The sequence below is a fragment of the Trachemys scripta genome, chromosome 1, assembly GCF_013100865.1.
Source record: "Trachemys scripta elegans isolate TJP31775 chromosome 1, CAS_Tse_1.0, whole genome shotgun sequence".
NCBI lineage: Eukaryota > Metazoa > Chordata > Testudines > Emydidae > Trachemys > Trachemys scripta.
In genome coordinates this window covers 292,173,528-292,194,099 of record NC_048298.1, presented here as the reverse complement: position 1 = coordinate 292,194,099, position 20,572 = coordinate 292,173,528, and the positions used below count along the sequence as shown (strand labels likewise).

General features: G+C 42.9%; 1 protein-coding gene across 1 annotated transcript in view; it reads right to left on the bottom strand.

Annotated features, from left to right (window-relative positions):
- THSD1 (thrombospondin type 1 domain containing 1) overlaps window positions 1-19,918 on the bottom strand; it is a 36,467-nt gene extending 16,549 nt beyond the window's left edge. Inside the window, exons 1-3 of the mRNA XM_034758553.1 lie at window positions 19,741-19,918; window positions 15,400-15,715; window positions 10,359-10,497 (exon numbers count right to left, since the gene is read on the bottom strand). Of these exons, the coding sequence (XP_034614444.1) occupies window positions 10,359-10,416 (58 nt within the window). The 5' untranslated portion in view covers window positions 10,417-10,497; window positions 15,400-15,715; window positions 19,741-19,918. The remainder of the gene's footprint in view (window positions 1-10,358; window positions 10,498-15,399; window positions 15,716-19,740) is intronic.
- Window positions 19,919-20,572: the final 654 nt, after the last annotated feature.

The window sequence follows — 20,572 nt, the reverse complement described above, 5'->3', positions numbered from 1 at the left end:
CATATCTTAGGTATGAAGGGCTTATGTAGTTCTCAACTTTAAAATCTATCAAGCAAAAGTAATTTGAGGTCCTGATTCTGAATTATCCTTCTTTATCTTTTACTCAAAATCAAAATCTCCCCCAGCTTCACAATGTTCTGCTGCTGTTCCACTTAGTTTTACTATAATGAAAACAATAGAATTGGAATTTCTTAAAGCAGAAGTGTAGAAAATACCACTCAGGTTATACAAATTAACAATACTATATGATGCTTTTTGAAGCCACCTTTCATACTGCTAGTTTACAAATCTTTCATAGAATCATAGAAGTGTAGTATTGGAAGGGACCTCAAGAGGTCTTCTAGTCCAGTCCCCTCCACTCAAGGCAGGACTAAGAATTATCTAGACCATCCCTGACAGGTGTTCATCTAACGTGCTCTTAAAAACCTCCAATGACGGAGATTTCACAACTGCCGTAGGCAATTTATTCCAGTGCTTAACTACCCTGACATTTAGGAAGTTTTTAGTTTTAGGAAATTTATTCCAGCCTAAACCTCCCTTGCTGCATTTTAAGCCTCTCACTTCTTGTCCTATCCTCAGAGGTTAAGGAGAATAATTTTTCTCCCTGCTCCTTGTGAAAAACCTTTCATGTATTTGAAAACTGTTATCATGGCCCCCCTCAATCTTCTCCAGACTAAACAAACCCAGTTTTTTCAATCCTCCCTCATAGGTCATGTTTTCTAGACCTTTAATCATTTGTGTTTCTCTCCTCTGGATTTTCTCTAATTTGTCCACATCTTCCCTGAAATGTGGCACCCAGAAATGGACACAATACTCCAGTTGAGTCCTTATCAGTGGAGAGAAGAGTGGAAGAATTACTTCTTGTGTCTTGCTTTCAACACTCCTGCTACTGCATCCCAGAATAATGTTTGCTTTTTTTTCAACAGTGTTACAGTCTTGACTCGTATTTAGCTTGTGATCCACTATAACCCCCAGATCCCTTTCCGTAGTACTCCTTCCTAGGCTGTCATTTTGTATGTGTGCAATTGATTGTTCCTTCCTAAGTGGAGTACTTTGCATTTGTCCTTATTGAATTTCATCCTATTTACTTCAGACCATTTCTCCAGTTTGTCCAGATCATTTAGAATTTTATTCCTATCCACCAAAGCTCCTGCAACCCCTCCCAGCTTGGTATTGTCAGCAAACTTTATAAGTATACGCTCTATGCCATTATCTATATCGATGAAAATATTGAGCAGAATCAGACCCAGGACTGATTCCTGCAGGATCCCATTCAATATACCCTCCCAGCTTGACTGTGAACCACTGATAACTATGGTTTTCCAACCAGTTATGCACCCACCTTATAGTAGCCCCATCTAGGTTGTATTTCCCTAGTTTGTTTATGAGAAAGTCAATGTAAGACAGTATCAAAAGCCTTACTAAACTCAAGATATACCACATCTACCACCCCCCCCCCCCGCAGCCACAAGGCTTGTTACTCTGTCAAATAAAGTTATTAGGTTGGTTTGACATTATTTGTTCTTGACAAATCCATGCTGTTACTTATCACCTTCTTATCTTCTAGGTGTTTGAAAATTGATTGCTTGATTATTTGCTCCATTATCTTTCTAGTTACTGAAGTTAAACTGACTGGTCTATAATTCCCCGGGTTCTCCTTATTTCCCTTTTTATAGACTGGCACTATATTTGCCCTTTCCCCATCCTCTGGAATCTCTCCTGTCTTCCCTGAGTTTTCAAAGATAATCGCTAATGGCTCAGATATTTCCTCAATCAGCTCCTTGAGTATTCTAGGATGTATTTCATCAGGCCCTGGTGACATTAAGACATCTAACTTGTCTATGTAATTTTTAACTTGTTCTTTCTCTATTTTAGCCTCAGATCCTCATTTTCATTGGCATTCACTATGTTAGACGTCCAATCACCACCAACCTTTTTGGTGAAAACTGAAACAAAAAAGTCTGTTAGCACTTCTGCCATTTCCACATTTTCTGTTATTATTTCCCCACCCCACACCCTCCTCGTTGAGTAACAGGCCTACCCTGTCCTTGGTCTCCCTCTTGCTTCTAATGTATTTGTAGAACGTTTTCTTGTTACCCTTTATGTCTATAACTAGTTTAATCTCATTTTGTGCCTTGGTCTTTCTAATTCTGTCCCTACATACTTGTGTTATTTGTTTACATTCAGCCTTTGTTATTTGACCTAGTTTCCACTTTCCGTAGGACTCTCTTTTCAGTTTCAAATCATTGAAGATCTCCTGATTAAGCCGGAGTGGTCTCTTGCCGTACTTCCCATCTTTCCTATGCAGTGGTTTGCTCTTGTTCCCTTAATAAGGTCTCTTTGAAAAATTCATTTTATTTTATTCATTTGCATCACAGAGGTGCTTGAGGAGTGAAAGAGCTGAAAATAATAGCAATGGTAACTGCAGCATTTTTTCCTGTCTAAGATGTGGTGCAGCATGTCGAAATGATGTCATTTCATTATAAACTGAGTGATTTTACTTTACATCTAATTGTGGCATGACCATGCTTGTGCAAGTTACCAAATTATTCTGAAACATGCTTTGACTAGCAGGGAAAGACAGTATCTAACACACAGGACCTAGAGAGATCACAGTTCTAATCCCAGTTCTGTTATAATTCTCCTGTGAGACCGCAGGCAATTCACTGAGGAATCTGAGGCACAGAGAAGTTATCTGAAAAATGAGAATGATACTTATCGGCCTCCCAAGGGTGCTGTGCTGTGAGACTTATTTCGCTAATATCTGTAAAATGCTTTGAGATCTTTGGATGGAGGGTGCTATAGAAGTGCAAAGTATTAATTATAAATGAATAATACTTCACACTTTTAAAATCTGCAGTATGTGTTTGTAATGAAGGCTGCAATTTAGTCATGGAGGTTGTGGAAGTCACAAAATCTGTGACTTCCAGTGGGCTCTGTGACTTCAGCCTGCAGTGGTTGGGAGCTGCAGGGTCCCCTGCCGCCCACTGGGGTAGGAAGCTGTGGGGTACCTCTGCCGTCTCTGGCAGCCCCTGCAGCTCCCAGCCACTGGGAGCTCAGGGCTCCTCTGCTGGGCAGCACAGGGGAACCCCCTGAGCTCTTTGCTGCCTGGGACAGAGAGGGACCCCCCCAGCTCCTGGTGGGTGGCAGTGGGGAACCCCTAGCTTCCTGCCACCAGGGGTGGCGCTGCTGGAGAACCCTAGATCTCCCTGCTACCAGGGGTGGCAAGGAACCCCCGAGATCCCGGCCGCTGCGGGCTGCCAGCGGTGGCAGGCAGCTCCGGGCTGCTGCGGAGGAACCTAAGCTCCTGGGCCGTGCAAGTGGCAGGGAACCCCTGAGTTCCCAACCCCCGCTGCAGGCAGCAGGGGTACCCCGCAGCCCCCAGCAGCTACAGGCAGCTCCTACTTCCAGCAGCTGCCCAGCTTGAAGTAGTGTGGGAATCCTATAACAGGGTTCAGAAAAGAACTAGATAAATTCATGGAGTATAGGTCCATCAGTGGCTATGAGCCAGGATGGGCAGGGATGGCGTCCCTAGCCTCTGTTTGCCAGAAGCTGGGAATGAGCGACAAGGGATGGATCACTTGATGATTACCTGTTCTGTTCATTTCCTCTGGGGTACCTGGCACTGGCCACTGTCAGAAGACAGGATACTGGGCTAGATGCAGGGGTGAAAGTAACTTACAGGACTTACCGGTACTGCCAGAGTCCTGAGGGGGGCGTGGCCTCAACCGGAAGAGGTGTGGCCTCAACTGGAAGAGGTCGGGGCTCTCAAGATTTAAAGGCCCTGTGGCACCGACTGTGGCTGGGAGCCCCAGGGCCTTTAAATCAACCCGGGGCTCCCAGCTGCAGAGGTGGCTGGGGGGGAGCCCCTGGGGCTCATGGGCAAATTAAAGGGCCTGGGGCTCCGGACGCCGCAGAGCTCCAGGCGCCTTAAAATCCCCACCGCAGCTCCAGCTGGGATTTAAAGGGCTCGGGGCTCCAGCAGCTGCGGGGAGCCCTGAGCCCTTTAAATCCTGGCCCCAGCCCTGCCGCCGGAGCTGCAGGCGGGATTTAAAGGGCTCGGAGCTCCCCGCCGCTGCAGGGAGCCCAGACCCCTTTTAATCCCGGCCGCAGAAGTCGGTGCGGTCCAACACGGTGTACTGGCTCTTGCCGGTACGCCATGCCGGACCAGACGAGCTTACTTTCACCTCTGGCTAGATGGACCTTTGGTCTGACCCAGTATGACTGTTCTTATGATCTGCAGATCCCCATTTTGTCAGGGATATTTTTAGTAAAAGTTAGGGACAGGTCATGGCTTCTGTTTTGCTCGTGACCAGTCTGACTTTTACTAAAAATATCCGTGACAAAATCTTAGCCTTATTTATAATTACATTAAAAAACAATGTTGGAAGAACACTAAGGTTGCAAAGTCAAGCATTCAAAAGTTAGGATATGTCTGAAATAAGATTGCCTGTGCAACCTCCCTTCAGCTCCATTGAGCATATGCATTTTGATACAGTCTTGAATTATATGATTATATACTATTTTCTCCACATGTCCGTGTTTCACTCTGTGCCCTGGATGGATGGTGCTCACTGAATGGGTAATTATTGAATATTTCCTTTTATCCCCATCATTCAATGTGTAGTCCCAGGCCTTATTTACTGCATAGCATCCAAATCCTACACTGCTCATACAGAATTATTCATTTCCTCATGGGCTTTTCTGTGGTGCTCTCATCATAGTATCTTAGTGCTTTACAAACATGAATGAATTTATCTTCACAATACCCTAGTGAAGTGAGGTGGTATTATCTCCATTTTACACAGAAGGAACCAAGGCACAGATTTAAAGGCAAATATTGTCAAAGGTGTCAGCTAAATGTTGATGTCCAATTTCAGAAGGTTACTGTCTGATGTTTCAGAATAATTAGCATTTGATAGCCCTTTATATGTCCAGAGCAGAGCTCCCATTGACTCAGTTGCAGTTGTGAGCACTCAGCACTTTGGCAAATCAGGCACTCCGAAAGTGAGGAACAGACACTGGCCACCTGTGAGAATTTTTGCTTACGTGACTTGCCCAGCATCACAAAGAAACTCTGTGGAAGAAACAGGGATAGACTCCACTTCTCCAGGGCAACATTCAACTGCCTTATCCATGAAACTCTCTACCCTTTCTCTTCCTGGAATTCCCTGCCTCATTCACTACACACCTGGAAACTTCTGAAACAATGAGGAAGGGGTCCTACAGAAAATAGCCTCATTCACTACACAACCCTGATTCATTCCCAGCGTAGGTCCAACTTGTGCACTGAATAAGTCAGGGGTCCGGTGGAAAAAAAGGTATGTGATCATATGATTAAAGACTGTATCATAATTAGGGGGCTACTTAAATTGTGGAGAAATGACACATTTTTTGTGAGTTGATCACAGCATAAATAGCAAATTTTGTGAATGTGTAACGCATCCGTGAAATTTGTTATTCATGCCATGACCAACCCACAAAAAATGTGTGATTTCTCCGCAGCATTTCTCAAATTTGGGGCCTCAGCCCAAAAGGGAATCACAAGCATATTAGGGGGTCATGGTATTGCCATCCTTACTTCTCCGCTGCTGCTGGTGGCGGCACTGCCTGAAGCCGGATGGCAGGAGAGCAGTGGCTGCTGCCTGAGCACCCAGCTTTGAAGGCAGTGCCGCTGCCAGCAGCAGCAGAAAAGTAAGAGTGGCATACCATGCCACCCATACTTCTATGCTGCTGCTGGCGATGCTGCTGCCTTCAGAGCTTGGCACCCACTCTGCTTTTACTGGGGGCAGCTGTCATTGGGTTGGTCACTTTGACCGAGACTAGCCCACAGTGTCCTTTCCCTATCTTTGTATAAGAATAGGAATATTCTGGTCATACACTGACAGAGCCCCCACTAACCCAATAATAATTTCAATTATCCCCATATTGACTGGGAACATTTCAGTTCAGGACGAAATGCAGAGATAAAATTTCTCAATACTTTAAATGACTGCTTCATGGAGCAGTTGGTACGGGAACCCACAAGGGGAGAGGCAACTCTAGATTTAGTCCTGAGTGGAGCGCAGGAGCTGGTCCAAGAGGTAACTATAACAGGACTGCTTGGAAATAGTGACCATAATACAATAGCATTCAACATCCCTGTGGTGGGAAGAACATCTCAACAGCCCAACACTGTGGCATTTAATTTTAAAAGGGGGAACTATGCAAAAATGAGGGAGTTAGTTAAACAGAAGTTAAAAAGTACAGTGACTAAAGTGAAATCCCTGCAAGCTGCATGGGCGCTTTTTAAAGACACCATAATAGAGGCCCAACTTCAATGTATACCCCAAATTAAGAAAGACAGTAGAAGAACTAAAAAAGAGCCACCGTGGCTTAACAACCATGTAAAAGAAGCAATGAGAGATAAAAAGACTTCCTTTAAAAAGTGGAAGTCAAATCCTAATGAGACAAATAGAAAGGAGCATAAACACTGCCAAATTAAGTGCAAAAATGTAATAAGAAAAGCCAAAGAGGAGTTTGAAGAACGGCTAGCCAAAAACTCCAAAAGTAATAACAAAATGTTTTTTAAGTATATCAGAAGCAGGAAGCCTGCTAAACAACCAGTGGGGCCCTTGATGATTGAGATACAAAAGGAGCGCTTAAAGACGATAAAGTCATTGCGGAGAAACTAAACGGATTCTTTGCTTCAGTCTTCATGGCTGAGGATGTTAGGGAGATTCCCAAACCTGAGCCGACTTTTGTAGGTGACAAATCTGAGGAACTGTCACAGATTGAAGTGTCACTAGAGGTGGTTTTGGAATTAATTGATAAACTTAACGTTAACAAGTCACCGGGACCAGATGGCATTCACCCAAGAGTTCTGAAAGAACTCAAATGTGAAGTTGCGGAACTATTAACTAAGGTTTGTAACCTGTCCTTTAAATCGGTTCTGTACCCAATGACTGGAAGTTACCTAATGTAACGCCAATATTTAAAAAGGGCTCTAGAGGTGATCCCAGCAATTACAGACCGGTAAGTCTAACGTCAGTACCGGGCAAATTAGTCAAAACAATAGTTAAGAATAAAATTGTCAGACACATAGAAAAACAAACTGTTGAGCAATAGTCAACATGGTTTCTGTAAAGGGAAATCGTGTCTTACAAATCTATTAGAGTTCTTTGAAGGGGTCAACAAACATGTGGACAAGGGGGATCCAGTGGACATAGTGTATTTAGATTTCCAGAAAGCCTTTGACAACGTTGCTCACCAAAGGCTCTTAAGTAAAGTAAGTTGTCATGGGATAAAAGGGAAGGTTCTTTCATGGATTGAGAACTGGTTAAAAGACCGGGAACAAGGGTAGGAATTAATGGTAAATTCTCAGAATGGAGAGGGGTAACTAGTGGTGTTCCCCAAGGGTCAGTCCTCGGACCAATCCTATTCAACTTATTTATAAATGATCTGTAGAAAGGGGTAAACAGTGAGGTGGCAAAGTTTGCAGATGATACTAAACTGCTCAACATTGTTAAGACCAAAGCAGACTGTGATGAATTTCAACAAGATCTCCCAAAGCTAAGTGATTCGGCAACAAAATAGCAAATGAAATTTAATGTGGATAAATGTAAAGTAATGCACATTGGAAAAAATAACCCCAACTATACATACAATATGATGGGGGCTAATTTAGCTACAACAAGTCAGGAAAAAGATCTTGGAGTCATCGTGGATAGTTCTTTGAAGATGTCTGCGCAGTGTGCAGAGGCGGTCAAAAAAGCAAACAGGATGTTAGGGATCATTAAAAAGGGGATAGAGAATAAGACTGAGAATATATTATTGTCCTTATATAAATTGATGGTACGCCCACATCTCGAATACTGCGTACAGATGTGGTCTCCTCATCTCAAAAAAGATATACTGGCACTAGAAAAGGTTCAGAAAAGGGCAACTAAAATGATTAGGGGTTTGGAACGGGTCCCATATGAGGAGAGATTAAAGAGGCTAGGACTCTTCAGCTAGGAGACTAAGGGGGGATATGATAGAGGTATATAAAATCATGAGTGATGTGGAGAAAGTGGATAAGGAAAAGTTATTTATTTATTCCCATAATACAAGAACTAGGGGTCACCAAATGAAATTAATAGGCAGCAGGTTTAAAACAAATACAAGGAAGTTCTTCTTCACGCAGCGCACAGTCAACTTGTGAAACTCCTTACCTGAGGAGGTTGTGAAGGCTAGGACTATAACAGTGTTTAAAAGAGAACTGGATAAATTCCTGGTGGCTAAGTCCATTAATGGCTATTAGCCAGGATGGGTAAGGAATGGTGTCCCTAGCCTCTGTTTGTCAGAGGATGGAGATGGATGGCAGGAGAGAGATCACTTGATCATTGCCTGTTGGTCCACTCCCTCTGGAGCACCTGGCATTGGCCACTGTCGGTAGACAGGATACTGGGCTAGATGGACCTTTGTTCTGACCCGGTACGGCCGTTCCTATGTTCTTATGACTTTCGGAAGGGTCAGAATATGGGCAGCCAATTTCCATTGCATACTGCTGCTGCTTTCTGGTATGAATGTGGGTGCATCACTAGCCAGAAATTGGTCCCAAGAGTATGGATAGCCTGCCTTGGGTTGTTTTCAGCCTTTTGTGGGTCCTGGTTGTGATGACAGTGACCTGCCAGTGTGGTTACTGCAAGAATTGGCTGCTATTGCAATCAGAGTTTTTTCTCCTAAAAGTGAAAATAATTTTGTATTTCTGGGTATTATTCTATTTTTTTTTTTTAAATTATGGTTAAATCCAACTAGGCTTCTCAGCTATCAGTATTTTACTGGCAGTCAGATTTTTAAAAAGTGTATATCTTAGTAATGATGATAAGGTTTAAGAAGAATATTTTATTTTACTGCAAGGTAATTTTCCAGATTATACAGGTATTTTTAGTATGTACTTCTGACGTACAGAGATGGGAAGGAAACAGATGGGTGAAAAGATGGGTAAAAGCAGATGTGTGTGACCATAAATCAAATGAGTGTATATACAAAATTGTTTTGCAGTTATTTTCTGGACCATGGAGTACTCTTTATATTAGAAATATTGTCACTACAAGAGCTAAAATGATAAAAATGTTATCATGAGGATTTAGCATCCCTAGCCTCCCCTTGTAATTAGACTGATTGAACAAAATTCCATTTAGTGTGGGAATCATGGCTTTTACGTTTGTGGGTTAACTAGGTAATGTTTGTATGCATGGTTGTCCCCTCAAAAGTTGTAGACATTGTAATATTTCATTTCACCCAGACATATGTGGATTAATCATTTATCTTCACTGTGTCTCTCATTCAATACTGTATTGTTAAGTTTGTATTTCGAGTTAAACTTGTCTGATTAAAATGACAGGGAGTTGACAGCTACATGCCATCACAAAAAACAAACCTTCCCATTTCTACTGTGAGCTAGATTACATCCCAAACTATTACAATTGAAAGGCTTGTTAAATGTAGAAGTGATCTTTTGTCATAGTGCTGGGAGCAAAGATGTGGGTTTCTGTAACGGGGCAGGTGCAGTATTTAATAACTGTCTGTAATTCATATTTTGAGAACAAATAGCTGTGAATGTTGCACCATTTATACCTGGTCTTTATCTTTTTGGCCAGTGTGAAGCTTGCTACCACACCACATACATAGAAGCAGACTAAATCAAGACTTCAAACTTTTCAAGGCTGTACATGAAGGTTGGGCAATGCATGGCTTAATCTTCTTGCTTGAGCTTGAAAACTTACTGAGTCAAAATACCAACTTCACTTAATTTAAATGTTAGGGATAACATTTTCAAAACATCTAAGTGATTTAGGAGCTTAAACCCCATTTTCAAAGTGAGTTAGACACTTAGTAAGTCATGTCTCTCTGAAAAGTTAATGTTTTTTAAGCACCTAGGTGCCTGTTACTTTTGAAAACTGGCATTTAGGCTCCTATATCACTTAGGTGCATTGGAAAAAAATTTCATTGCTCTACATTCCCCCACTTCCTTTGAATTATGTGAAATACAGTGATATAGAAGGTTTGCCATATAACATTGCTCAGTTAGCTACTGATGGCAGCCAGGATTGCTTGCTGATACCCACGAAAATCTGTTCAGTATATTCTGTTTCTTATTCTGAACAAATCCACAGCTGGAGAAGGTCCTCTTTCTGTTCTGATACAAATACAACCTTTATTTAAGTCATTTAAATTTTTCACAAGTCCAAGACTATATTTCTTCGCACTCCTGAGATGGATTCTGTGTATGTTCCCAATGCACCAGATCATCTGTTAACACCACTACACATTAACGTTTTTAAATGACTTTAGTTAAATATCTACAATACTCCTTTTAGAATTACAATACTCACCATAATCACAGAGCACAACTAACAATAGATTTGAAAAATCTTTCAACATCTGTTTCATTCTGATCAGTGGGCTCCCAGGTCCTTTTATTCCTCATGTCCTTTTCCACCCCCAAAGCACACACACTTTTTTCAAGAATACCTGAAAATTAAAATTTAAAAAAAATTAGAACCCTGTTGAATTTGCTTCACAAAAGAAAAACCTGAGCATTAGTTGAAAAACTTTTGACAAATAATTAATGCATTATTATTTAACAATATCTCCATTTCCCCTTCTATCCACCTTACAATCAGCTACATCTCTCCAGTGCACCTAGACATGCATGGCTACAATTCAGTATATAACAAAGTTCACCTCCCAAATGTCAGTTCCTGTATCAGAACAATGAGATTCTCTTTTCGCTTTACCCTTTCAACCAACCTGTTAAGGCCTGGATAGCAATCCCATTGCAATGACTGCTGTAGTCAGCTTTTACATAAGGATCTGGATGCGCTAAAGCAGGGGTTCTCAAACTTCATTGCACCGTGACCCTCCTTCTGACAAAAAAAATTACTGCATGACCCCAAGAGGGGAAACCAAAGCCTGAGCCTGCCCGAGCCCTGCTGCCTCGGGTGAGGGTGGGGGCCAAAGTCCCAAGTCCCGCCTCCTTGGGCCGAAGCCCTTGCTCTTAGGCCCTGGGCATTGGGGCTCAGCAAGTCTAACATCAGCCCTGACAACCCCATTAAAATAGGGTCCCGACCCACTTTGGGGTCCCAACCCACAGTTTGAGAACCGCTGTGCTAAAGCAACATAATTAACATAAAATACAAATTGGTTAAAATTGAGAATACAACATGGATTCTGACCTCTGCATACATAGGTACTGAGGGATTATTGCTAGTGTTCATTGGATCATAGGACTGGAAGGGACCTTGAGAGGTCATCTACTCCAGTTCCCTGCAGTCATGGCAGGAGTAAGTATTATCTAGACCAGGAATTGGCAACCTTTGGCACGCGGCCGGTCAGGGAAATCCACTAGAGGGCCGGGACAGTTTGTTTACCTGCAGCATCTGCAGGTTCGGCCGATTGCAGCTCCCACTGGCTGCGGTTTGCCGTTCCAGGCCAATAGGGGCTGCGGGAAGCGGTGGCCAGCACATCCCTCGGCCCACGCCACTTCCCGCAGCCCCCATTGGCCGTGGTTCTCCATTCCAGGCCAATGGGGGCTGCAATCGGCCAAACCTGCGGACGCTGCAGGTAAACAAAATGTCCCGGCCCGCCAGCGGATTTTCCTGACGGGCTGCATGCCAAAGGTTGCCGATCCCCGATCTAGACCATCCCTGACAGGTGTTTGTCTAACCTGCTCTTAAAAATCTCCAATAATGGAGATTCCACAACCTTCCTAGGCAATTTATTCCAGTGCTTGCATATATAAAACTTCACTTTCTGTTAACTGTTTTGTTTGTGTTTAAGAGAATCCTCATTAGCACAAAAATGAATCAATACAAATCTGTCATTGATTCTCAAACTGCCCTTTTGTTTCAGGTTTATCAATATATTTAATAATCACTGTTAGATCTACTATTTGTTTGCAGATCCTTGATATTGATCACAGGGGGAAGGTGCTAAGGTTTGGCGTTTTCCCCATCTATTTTATTGGTGATATCAGATATTTTAAGTCTAAATTTTGTCAGTTTCACCTGCAGTTGATTTTGCCACAATTATAGATGCCATTTTTGAAAATTCGTCCTACAATGCATATTTTTTATTTTCGTTCCACTTATATAGATCAGAGTAATCACAATTTTGTTTTAAAGTGCATCAAGTAAATCTCCATGAAGCTTATAGTAAAAATAAGTAGAGGAGGACTATGATAGCAGCAGCAACAATTTGTTTGAAAAGGATGTTACAATCAATCCAAAAGATAAGACCTTCCCAAAAGGCACTATTATCAAAGCAAGGCAATTATTATTATTTGCATTATAATGGTGTCTTCCCCACTATGCTAGATACTGTACAAACACAATGAAGAATGATTTCTGGCTCAATAGAGTTTATAATATAATTCTGTGATTCTATGAAAACAGGTAGATACAACCAATAGATGGGGGAAGAGCACAAGGATGACAGTTTTAAGTCTCTCGGTCACAATGCAGACCATTCAATTTGTCAGTAATCATAAAAACGGTGAGTTCATTTAACATTGACAAGATTGTTAAAGTCATTGATCTAGAACATAAGAGGAGTTTTGTCTCTTGTGTTCCCCATGTCCAGGGCCGGCTCCAGGCACCAGCTTAACAAGCAGGTGCTTGGGGCAGCCAAGGGAGAGGGGCAGCACCTACGGCAATTTGGGGACGGCAGGTCCCTCACTCCTTCTAGGAGCGAAGGACCTGCTGCTGAACTGAACTTTTTTTTTTTTTTTTTTTGCTTGAGGCGGCAGAAATGCTGGAGCCGGCCCTGCCCATGTCCATCTTTCCTCCACATTCTCTTACCCAGCAGAGAGACTGATTAATAGTAGCATTCACAGCTTGGCAAAGCAATAAGTAAAAGGTAATATGATAATAAAGCCACACATGAATGAAGAATGTAATCATCACCGAGTCAAGGCCTTAACAAGATTCTAAAAAGGATTAGACATTGATATAGGTAGTGAGAACATCCACAGTTATATTAGAGAGCAGGCAGATTATACAGTGATAATTAAGCCTTATGCCTCAAGGCATAAATCCACTGCTAACTGACAGAGGTTAGGAAACAACTTCTCCTATGGGCAGATTATTCCATAACTGCCTATTATGGGTATTCTTGCACTTCCCTTTGCAACATGTGGTACTGGCCATCATCAGGGACAAGATACCAGATGAGGTGGACTATAGATCCTGTATGGCAATTCCTCCTTTCCTATCATAAGAACATAAGGATGGCCATACTGGGTTAGATCAAAGGTCCGTCTAGCCCAGGATCTTGTCTTCTGACAATGGCCAATGCCATATACTTCAGAGGGAATGAACAGAACAGGACAATTGGCTGTGAGTGACTCCAGTGTATTGGGGGGGAGGGGGAGATGTGCATCAGAGGTGAGGAGTGGCTGTGAGTGACTCCAGTGTGTGTGTGTGTTTGTCTTGGGGATAGGGGTGGTGGTGATGAGTGCCTCAGTTTCCCCATCTGTAAAATGTGGATACTGACCTCTTGTGCAAAGCGCTTTGAGATCTAATGTTGAAAATCATTAGATAAGAGGTAGGTATTATTATCATCATCTTTCTGTGCCTCTGTTTCCTGTCCCACCCTTTGCCTGTCTTGTCTATTTAGCTTATAAACCTATCAGGGCAAGGATTCTGTCTTACTAAGCATATGCACAGCACCTAGCACAATGAGTGTCCCAAAGTTAGTTGGGGACTTTAGGTGCTACTATAATGCAAATAATGAATAATAATTGCAACCTTCTCTTCTCTGGCTTTCCCGCTTCAAGCCTTTCCCCTTTTCATCTATTCAACATTCCCCCGATAAAATCATCTCCTTAAATCCTTTCCAGTCTTTTAGGACAGTGATTCTCAATAGGAGTACGTGTACCCCTGGGGGTATGCAGAAGTTTTCCAGGGGATACGGCAACTCATCTACATATTTCCCTAGCTTTACACAGGCTACATAAAAAGCACCAGCGAAGTCAGTACAAACTAAAATTTCATACAGACAATGACTTGTTTATATTTCTCTACATACTGTACACTGAAATGTAAGTACAACATTTATATTCCAGTGGATTTATTTTATAATTATATGGTAAAAATGAGAAAGTAAGCAATTTTTCAGTAATAGTGTGCTCTTACACTTGTATTTTTATGTCTAACTTTTGTAAGCAAGTAGTTTTTCAGTTAGGTGAAACTTGGGGGTATGGAAGACAAATCAGACTCCTGAAAGGGGTACAGTAGTCTGGAAAGGTTCAGAGCTACTGTTTTAAGCTGTACCTACATGGAGAATTTTAGAAATTCTCCCACCATTGGCCTAGTACCAATGCTGCTCAACTGGTGGAAGCACTAGTGTAGATCAAGTGCCAGCGTGCTTACATTGATTTGTCCAGATCTGCTCAGAGAAGGCTTCAATATAGTGATTTAAATGTTTGCATGCGGTCTATACTAGCGTTCTCACCTTTGCTAACACTGCTGGAGCATCAGTAGTTGGTGACCAACTGAGAAAACTGCTAAAAACTCAGTGTAGTGAAGAGCTTGCAGTCTCACATTTCAAGTTCTGAGTTTCAGTTTCAATCCTACACCTATTTACATCTCTGCTCTCATTTCTTCCTGTTCCCTCTCTGGCTCCATACGCATTCCTCATCCTCTCCCCTTATTGCTCACTGCATCTTTTTCTCCCCTCTCAGCCTGGTGCAAATATTGACAGACTAGTATATTTAAGTCAAGTGGACTTATGGGACACAGCCTGCTAAATGTACATAGACTGTTTGCACCTATTCAAATGAGTTTTCCCACACACTTAAAATTACAGGACTCTTGCTTCACAGTAATGCTGCTGACTCTACTGATTTTATACAAAACAGATAGAAAACTCTGTACCACCCAGTGGATTCCTTTAATTTCCAGATCTGTTTTTACAGCAACTGCCAAAGATCCAAGAGCCAGTGTGATGGCACAAATACCTGTTCATTACAAGCTTCTGTAGGTGAATCATTATATTATGCAGCAAATATTCCCTCTTTGTAAAGGAATATAAGGCTTCACATAAAGCAGATTATATACTACACTTCCCTTAATAAAGGGCCTTTAATAATTAACCAGATACTTAATGAACACTACTTGAGGATTTAGTTCAATAAGGTTATAAAATGAACTTGACTTAAAGCAACAGCTTTCCACTCTCACAATTCTGACCCACTACAGTGGTAAGGGGGGGAGCAGCAGTATTGGTGGCTCCCACACTTCTCCCAACAGCAAGTGCTCACCCTCCTCCTCCCTCTCAGATCCCCAATCTTCTCTTGCTCCCCTCTACTCACCCGGAGAAGCTTTGAAACCCCACCCCTCCTCTGCAATAGACAAAGAGATCCATTCATCTCACCTGAGCTATCAGCCACTTCCCTCCTGCTTCTCTGCTCAGATGTGATGCTGACACTATGCCAGTGCCTCCCTGTCCTCAGCAACTTCTTGGCCTCAGGAGTAGGGTGGGACCAAGAAGCGGGCAGAGGAGTGGCACGTTGGGCAGACAGGCTTGGAGGATGTGAGGGGTTCCGGAGACAGGCAAGTGAATAGAGTCAAGTCTGGACTGGCTCCTCTCAAGACTCATGATTAGGCCTCTCCTCCGCAGCAGCTCTTTCATCCACACAATAGTGCCCCCTAGCAACTCATCAGGAAACTGGCCAGTTTTTACAGGGACACTGTCAGGAAAAAAATAAAAATGGTCAGGGAAAATAAAGTTTTACAAAATCTAAAACCCACAGAAATGTTGCCAGGATTTTTTTTAAATCCGGTGAAAAACAGTGTCCTTAATGTTTGTTCGTTAATAAACATTCTTCAGCAGTCTTTGCAACCTAAACATTGAAGCATCTTACTAGTGCTTGAGAACTTGTGAGTGAAATCAGCCAGAAACTCTATATCAGCACAAGTATGAAACTGGCTGGCAAGTTCCTTTATATTGCCCAACATGAAAAGAATGCAAACAGTATAAGTAGTGAAAATAAAATAATAGTTTTTAAAGTCTCTTAGTTCTACTTATCTGTATTATCTGTACTTCAGGAAAGGTGATTAATCATTTTTAACCACTATTTCTTTAACTGCCTTTAGGATTAGCTGATTTCCTAAGGGTTAACACCTGCTGTGAATTTCAGATCTTCTAATATAATCCCCCAACTCATTATTATAAACAGAGTAGTCTAGGTGGCATCATATTTTATCAAAAGCTGATCAGTGTTGGACGTATGAGCAAGACAATTTTGCACTGTTATTGTATGTGGTTTTATTCAAATTAGAAGTCTTATCTTCAGTTGAAAGACATTGATGACACTAGAAATGCCATGTGTAAGAAAGATATTACTACAAAGATGGTAAAATCTGCTTCCACCATTTGGGGCCTAATCTCACCAAGTGCTGAGCTCTTATTGACATCAGTATGGCTAGGGTGCTCAGCACCGTATAGCAAGTAGCCAGCAACCTTCAGCCTCAGGACGTCTATAACTAGTTTAGAGATCACATGGATGGATGAGATTTCCTTTGAAGGACTGCTGTGAGGAATGAATGATAGTTTACTATATATCAAGGGATTTGGAAGAACTTCCAAGCAAGAATAAATAATGAATGTCAAAAATTAAATATACTGTATTGCCTTTGGTGGCATCAGAGATGGAATTCAAGCATCCAAGCTTTTACCCTTATGGATTTCTTTTCTTTCCCTTTTAAAATCTTTTCTGTGCTATTTAATTGTTCCTGGACTCCACTCATTAGTGATGCTTTTCTGAAATCAGTTGAGCTACACTGATTTATACCAACTGAGAATCTGGCCCAGAGTCTGAACAATCACAAACCACAAACATTAGAAACACATAGAGGAAAATGGAAAAATGATTTCAATAAAGATAAGATGTTTTTCTACAAGATATGCTGTAGGAATTATCTTGGGGAAGTTCTATGGCTTGTATTACACAGAAGGTCAGACTAGATGATCACAGTGATCACTTAGAATCTATGGATCCATGATTTCTAGGCTTTCTAGTGATTTTATTTTTTATGTTAATTTTTAGTTATATTGAACTGTACAGGACAGTATTTTCAATAGTTTTTGAGGTTTCTAAAATGAATTGTTCTTTTTCCCCCTTTTTTATTCCAAGGCTGGTACATTGTAACTAAGGATATTGGAATTTATATTAATTATTTTTATTACTTGTATTACAGTAGCGCCTAGGGATTCCAGTCATGGATTGGGGCCCTACTGTTCTGGCCATGTAACAAAAAAGATGATATCTAAACAGCTTGGAATATAACACTAACACAGGGCCAGCTCCAGCTTTTCTGCCGCTCCAAGCAGCCAAAAAAAACCAAAAACTGATCGGCGGAGCTCTATCGCGCCACTTGATAATCGCACCACTTGATTCTACAGTGGCAATTTGACGGCAGGTTCTTTGCTCCCTCTCTTCCTCTTCGGCAGCACTTCAGCGGCAGCTCAAAGAAGAAGAGAGGGACTGAGGGACCCGCTGCCGAATTCTCGCCGAAGACCAGGAGGTGCCGCCCCTTTGTATTGGCCGCCCCAAGCACCTGCTTCCTTAGCTGTTGCCTGGAGCTGGCCGTGGGGGAGCATAAGGAAACATTGACAAATTTTAGGCAAAAGAATAAGAAAAAAGTAGTACCAATAAAATTAATGTTGAACTAAAAAGGACATTTTTAAAAACAAACACCACATGTGGGGGTATAGAGTTCTGATGAGTTCTGTTTCTGGACAACCCCCATAACTTAGCCCAAATCCATGCCAATAGAGCCTTTGTGCTACTATACACCATCATGTATTCTGTAAACATAACAATATGTGGTAGGGTGACCAGACAGCAAATGTGACAAATCGGGACGGGGTGGGGGGTAATAGGTGCCTATATAAGACAAAGCCCCAAATATCAGGACTGTCCCTATAAAATCAGGACATCTGGTCACCCTAATATGTGGACTTTGCAAATGGATAAGAAAAAACAATCAGATCAAATTTGGGGCTTACTGACCTTCAGAGTGACCCTGTAAGCAGGCAGTCTGAGACTTTGGAGATGGAGGAAAACAGAGACCCAGAATTGCCAATAAATGTAGACAGGCAATATGTCTATAATGTCATGTGAGGACACGTTAACTAGTGCTGTGTGTTAACACCTACATATTTATCAATCTAGGTACTTCTATGATTCCCTTCACGGAAGTATCTGGTCATCTCACAGACATTAATGAAGATCTTCACAACACTTTGGGAAGTATGTCAGTTTCACAGATGGAGATTTAAAGCACAGAGATTCAGATCAAATCCTCAAAGGTGTTTAGGCTCCTAATTTCTATTGATTCCAATGGAAGTTAGGAGCCTAAGTATTTTTGAGGATCTAGACCTAAGTGAGTTGCCCAAGGTTTCATAAGAAGCCTCTGACAGAACTTGAACACAGATCTCCTGAGTCTCAGAAGGTTTAAATGAGAGGTTTAAATGAGAGGCGATGCTCAGTAAAAACAAGAGTCCAACTGTAGAGGAAATCTTGTTTTGCCTTTGGTGCATTTCCATGTAAGCTGGTAATAAATTTTCAACTAGCAGGGTTATCGAAGCTTCTCAGTGACTAAACAGGTACATATCAGAGCACTTCTCATAACACATTTTCAAAGAAGATCCAATGGCTAAAGGATGAAGGATAAAGAGTGGTACAAATATTGTATGTATTGAGATTTGTTGGTCAGCAGAAGTTAGGACTAGCTAACACTAAATTTCTTGATTATCTTTTCTATGCTGTAACATTAAAATATTTTAACCACAAATAGCTGCATTCTCACATTTTTCTGCAGGTCCCATTGCTGTAAGGAACTTTTGTACTTGAGAGCACAGCTGTATATGTGTGAAAAAGAAGTGTTTTGGTTTTGGGTTTTTTTTGTTTTGTTTTTTTTTAAAGTAGGGAGTGGTGGAAAGACTAATTAAGGTTGGGAAAAAGGTGTTAGAGAAATGCAGTTTGTTATATTTTTAACTAGCACAAACATTAGCCAAGGGAATGCAAAAAAAAAAAAGTCAATATGATTGTTTGCATCAAGATATTGGAAATATTTTCATGTGAAATTTTTTAAAGATGACTAAAAGTATTGGTTTAATTAAAATTCATTACTATGAAGAAGTAAAGGTCTGTAGAAGTGTGCATTATTGACAATTCTCTTGACAGTGACACTGCTACAATCCCACAGAAATGAATGAGGTTGCACCGGTGCCGCTGAAGGCAGGATCTGTCCCATTGGCTGAAAAAGGCAGCCTGGAGCCCCAGGGAAGAGAACCGAGAAGAAACAACCAGCGTTTAGGTAGTTGTGTGTAGGAACCGGGTCCCTTCTGCCTGGGGAAACTGCTGCAGGAATGGCACGTCCCTGTTAGGAGCATGCACCGAGCCAGCCAGCCCACAACACTGTCGCAAGCCCGGGGGCTGCTGACCGGCAGGACACGGATCCTGCCGGAGCTGGGGAGCTGCTGCCATCCACACCACAGCCGAAGGGCAGGAGCAGGCAAGGATTCAAGCTGAGCCCGTTTCCAGCGCTCAGCGCAGGGTCCAAGCGAAGGGGAGCAGACGCATCCCCGCCACCCACTGCCCTGTCAAGAGCAATGGTCGGCAAACCCCGCCAGGCGCCCGCCAGGAGCCCAAGTCCAGGGGCGAGGAGGGGGCCGGGCTGGGGGCCTGGCCCCTGGGGAAGCCCTTACCTGAAGGGAAGGACACGTCTCGTGGCCAGACATCTGCGCGTCTCTCCCGCGGAGCCTGGCTCAGCAGCAGCCGCCCTGTGGGACGCGCCCGGGCCGAGGGAAGCTAGTCCCGCGCCCGGGCTCAGGGCGCGCCTCCCCGTGGCTGACTGGCATCGCCCTGTCAACGCCCCCGCAGCGCGGCGCTACGCGGCGCTCCCCTGGCCGGGCGAAGCAGCGGGAAGCGCCGTGGGGCGCGGGATGGAGACGGGAAGCCCAAGCGGGGGCGCCCTGCCCGGGATCTGCTGGGGCGGGGGAGGGAGGTTCATGCCTCTGCAGCAGGACAGCGGGCAGGAAGCGCGAGCTCGGCGAACAGAGCGAGCCCCGACGAGTTTGCTGGCCCGTGCACCGACCCCCTTAGGACAAGCTGGATCCCACACCCAGCCCCTAAGCGGCCGGGCAGCTTATTAGCCCAACGCTGCCTATTTCAGCACAACTGGGCCAGGCGGGGCTCAGAACCTCAGGGGCAGAAGCTGGATTCAAGCAGAGACAAAGTAGTTTAACTTTCTCACTCCTTATTGACTATAACAGGGTTCAAAAAGGAACTAGATACATTCATGGAGGATAGGTCCAGCAATGGCTATTAGCCAGGATGGTGTCCCCAGCCTTTGCCTGCCAGAAGCTGGCAGTGGCCGGCAAATGAGGAGAGATTAAAGAGGGTAGGACTCTTCAGCTTGGAAAAGAGGAGACTAAGGGGGGCTATGATAGAGGTAAATAAAATCATGAGTGATGTGGAGAAAGTGAATAAGGAAAAGTTATTTACTTACTCCCATAATACAAGAACTAGGGGTCACCA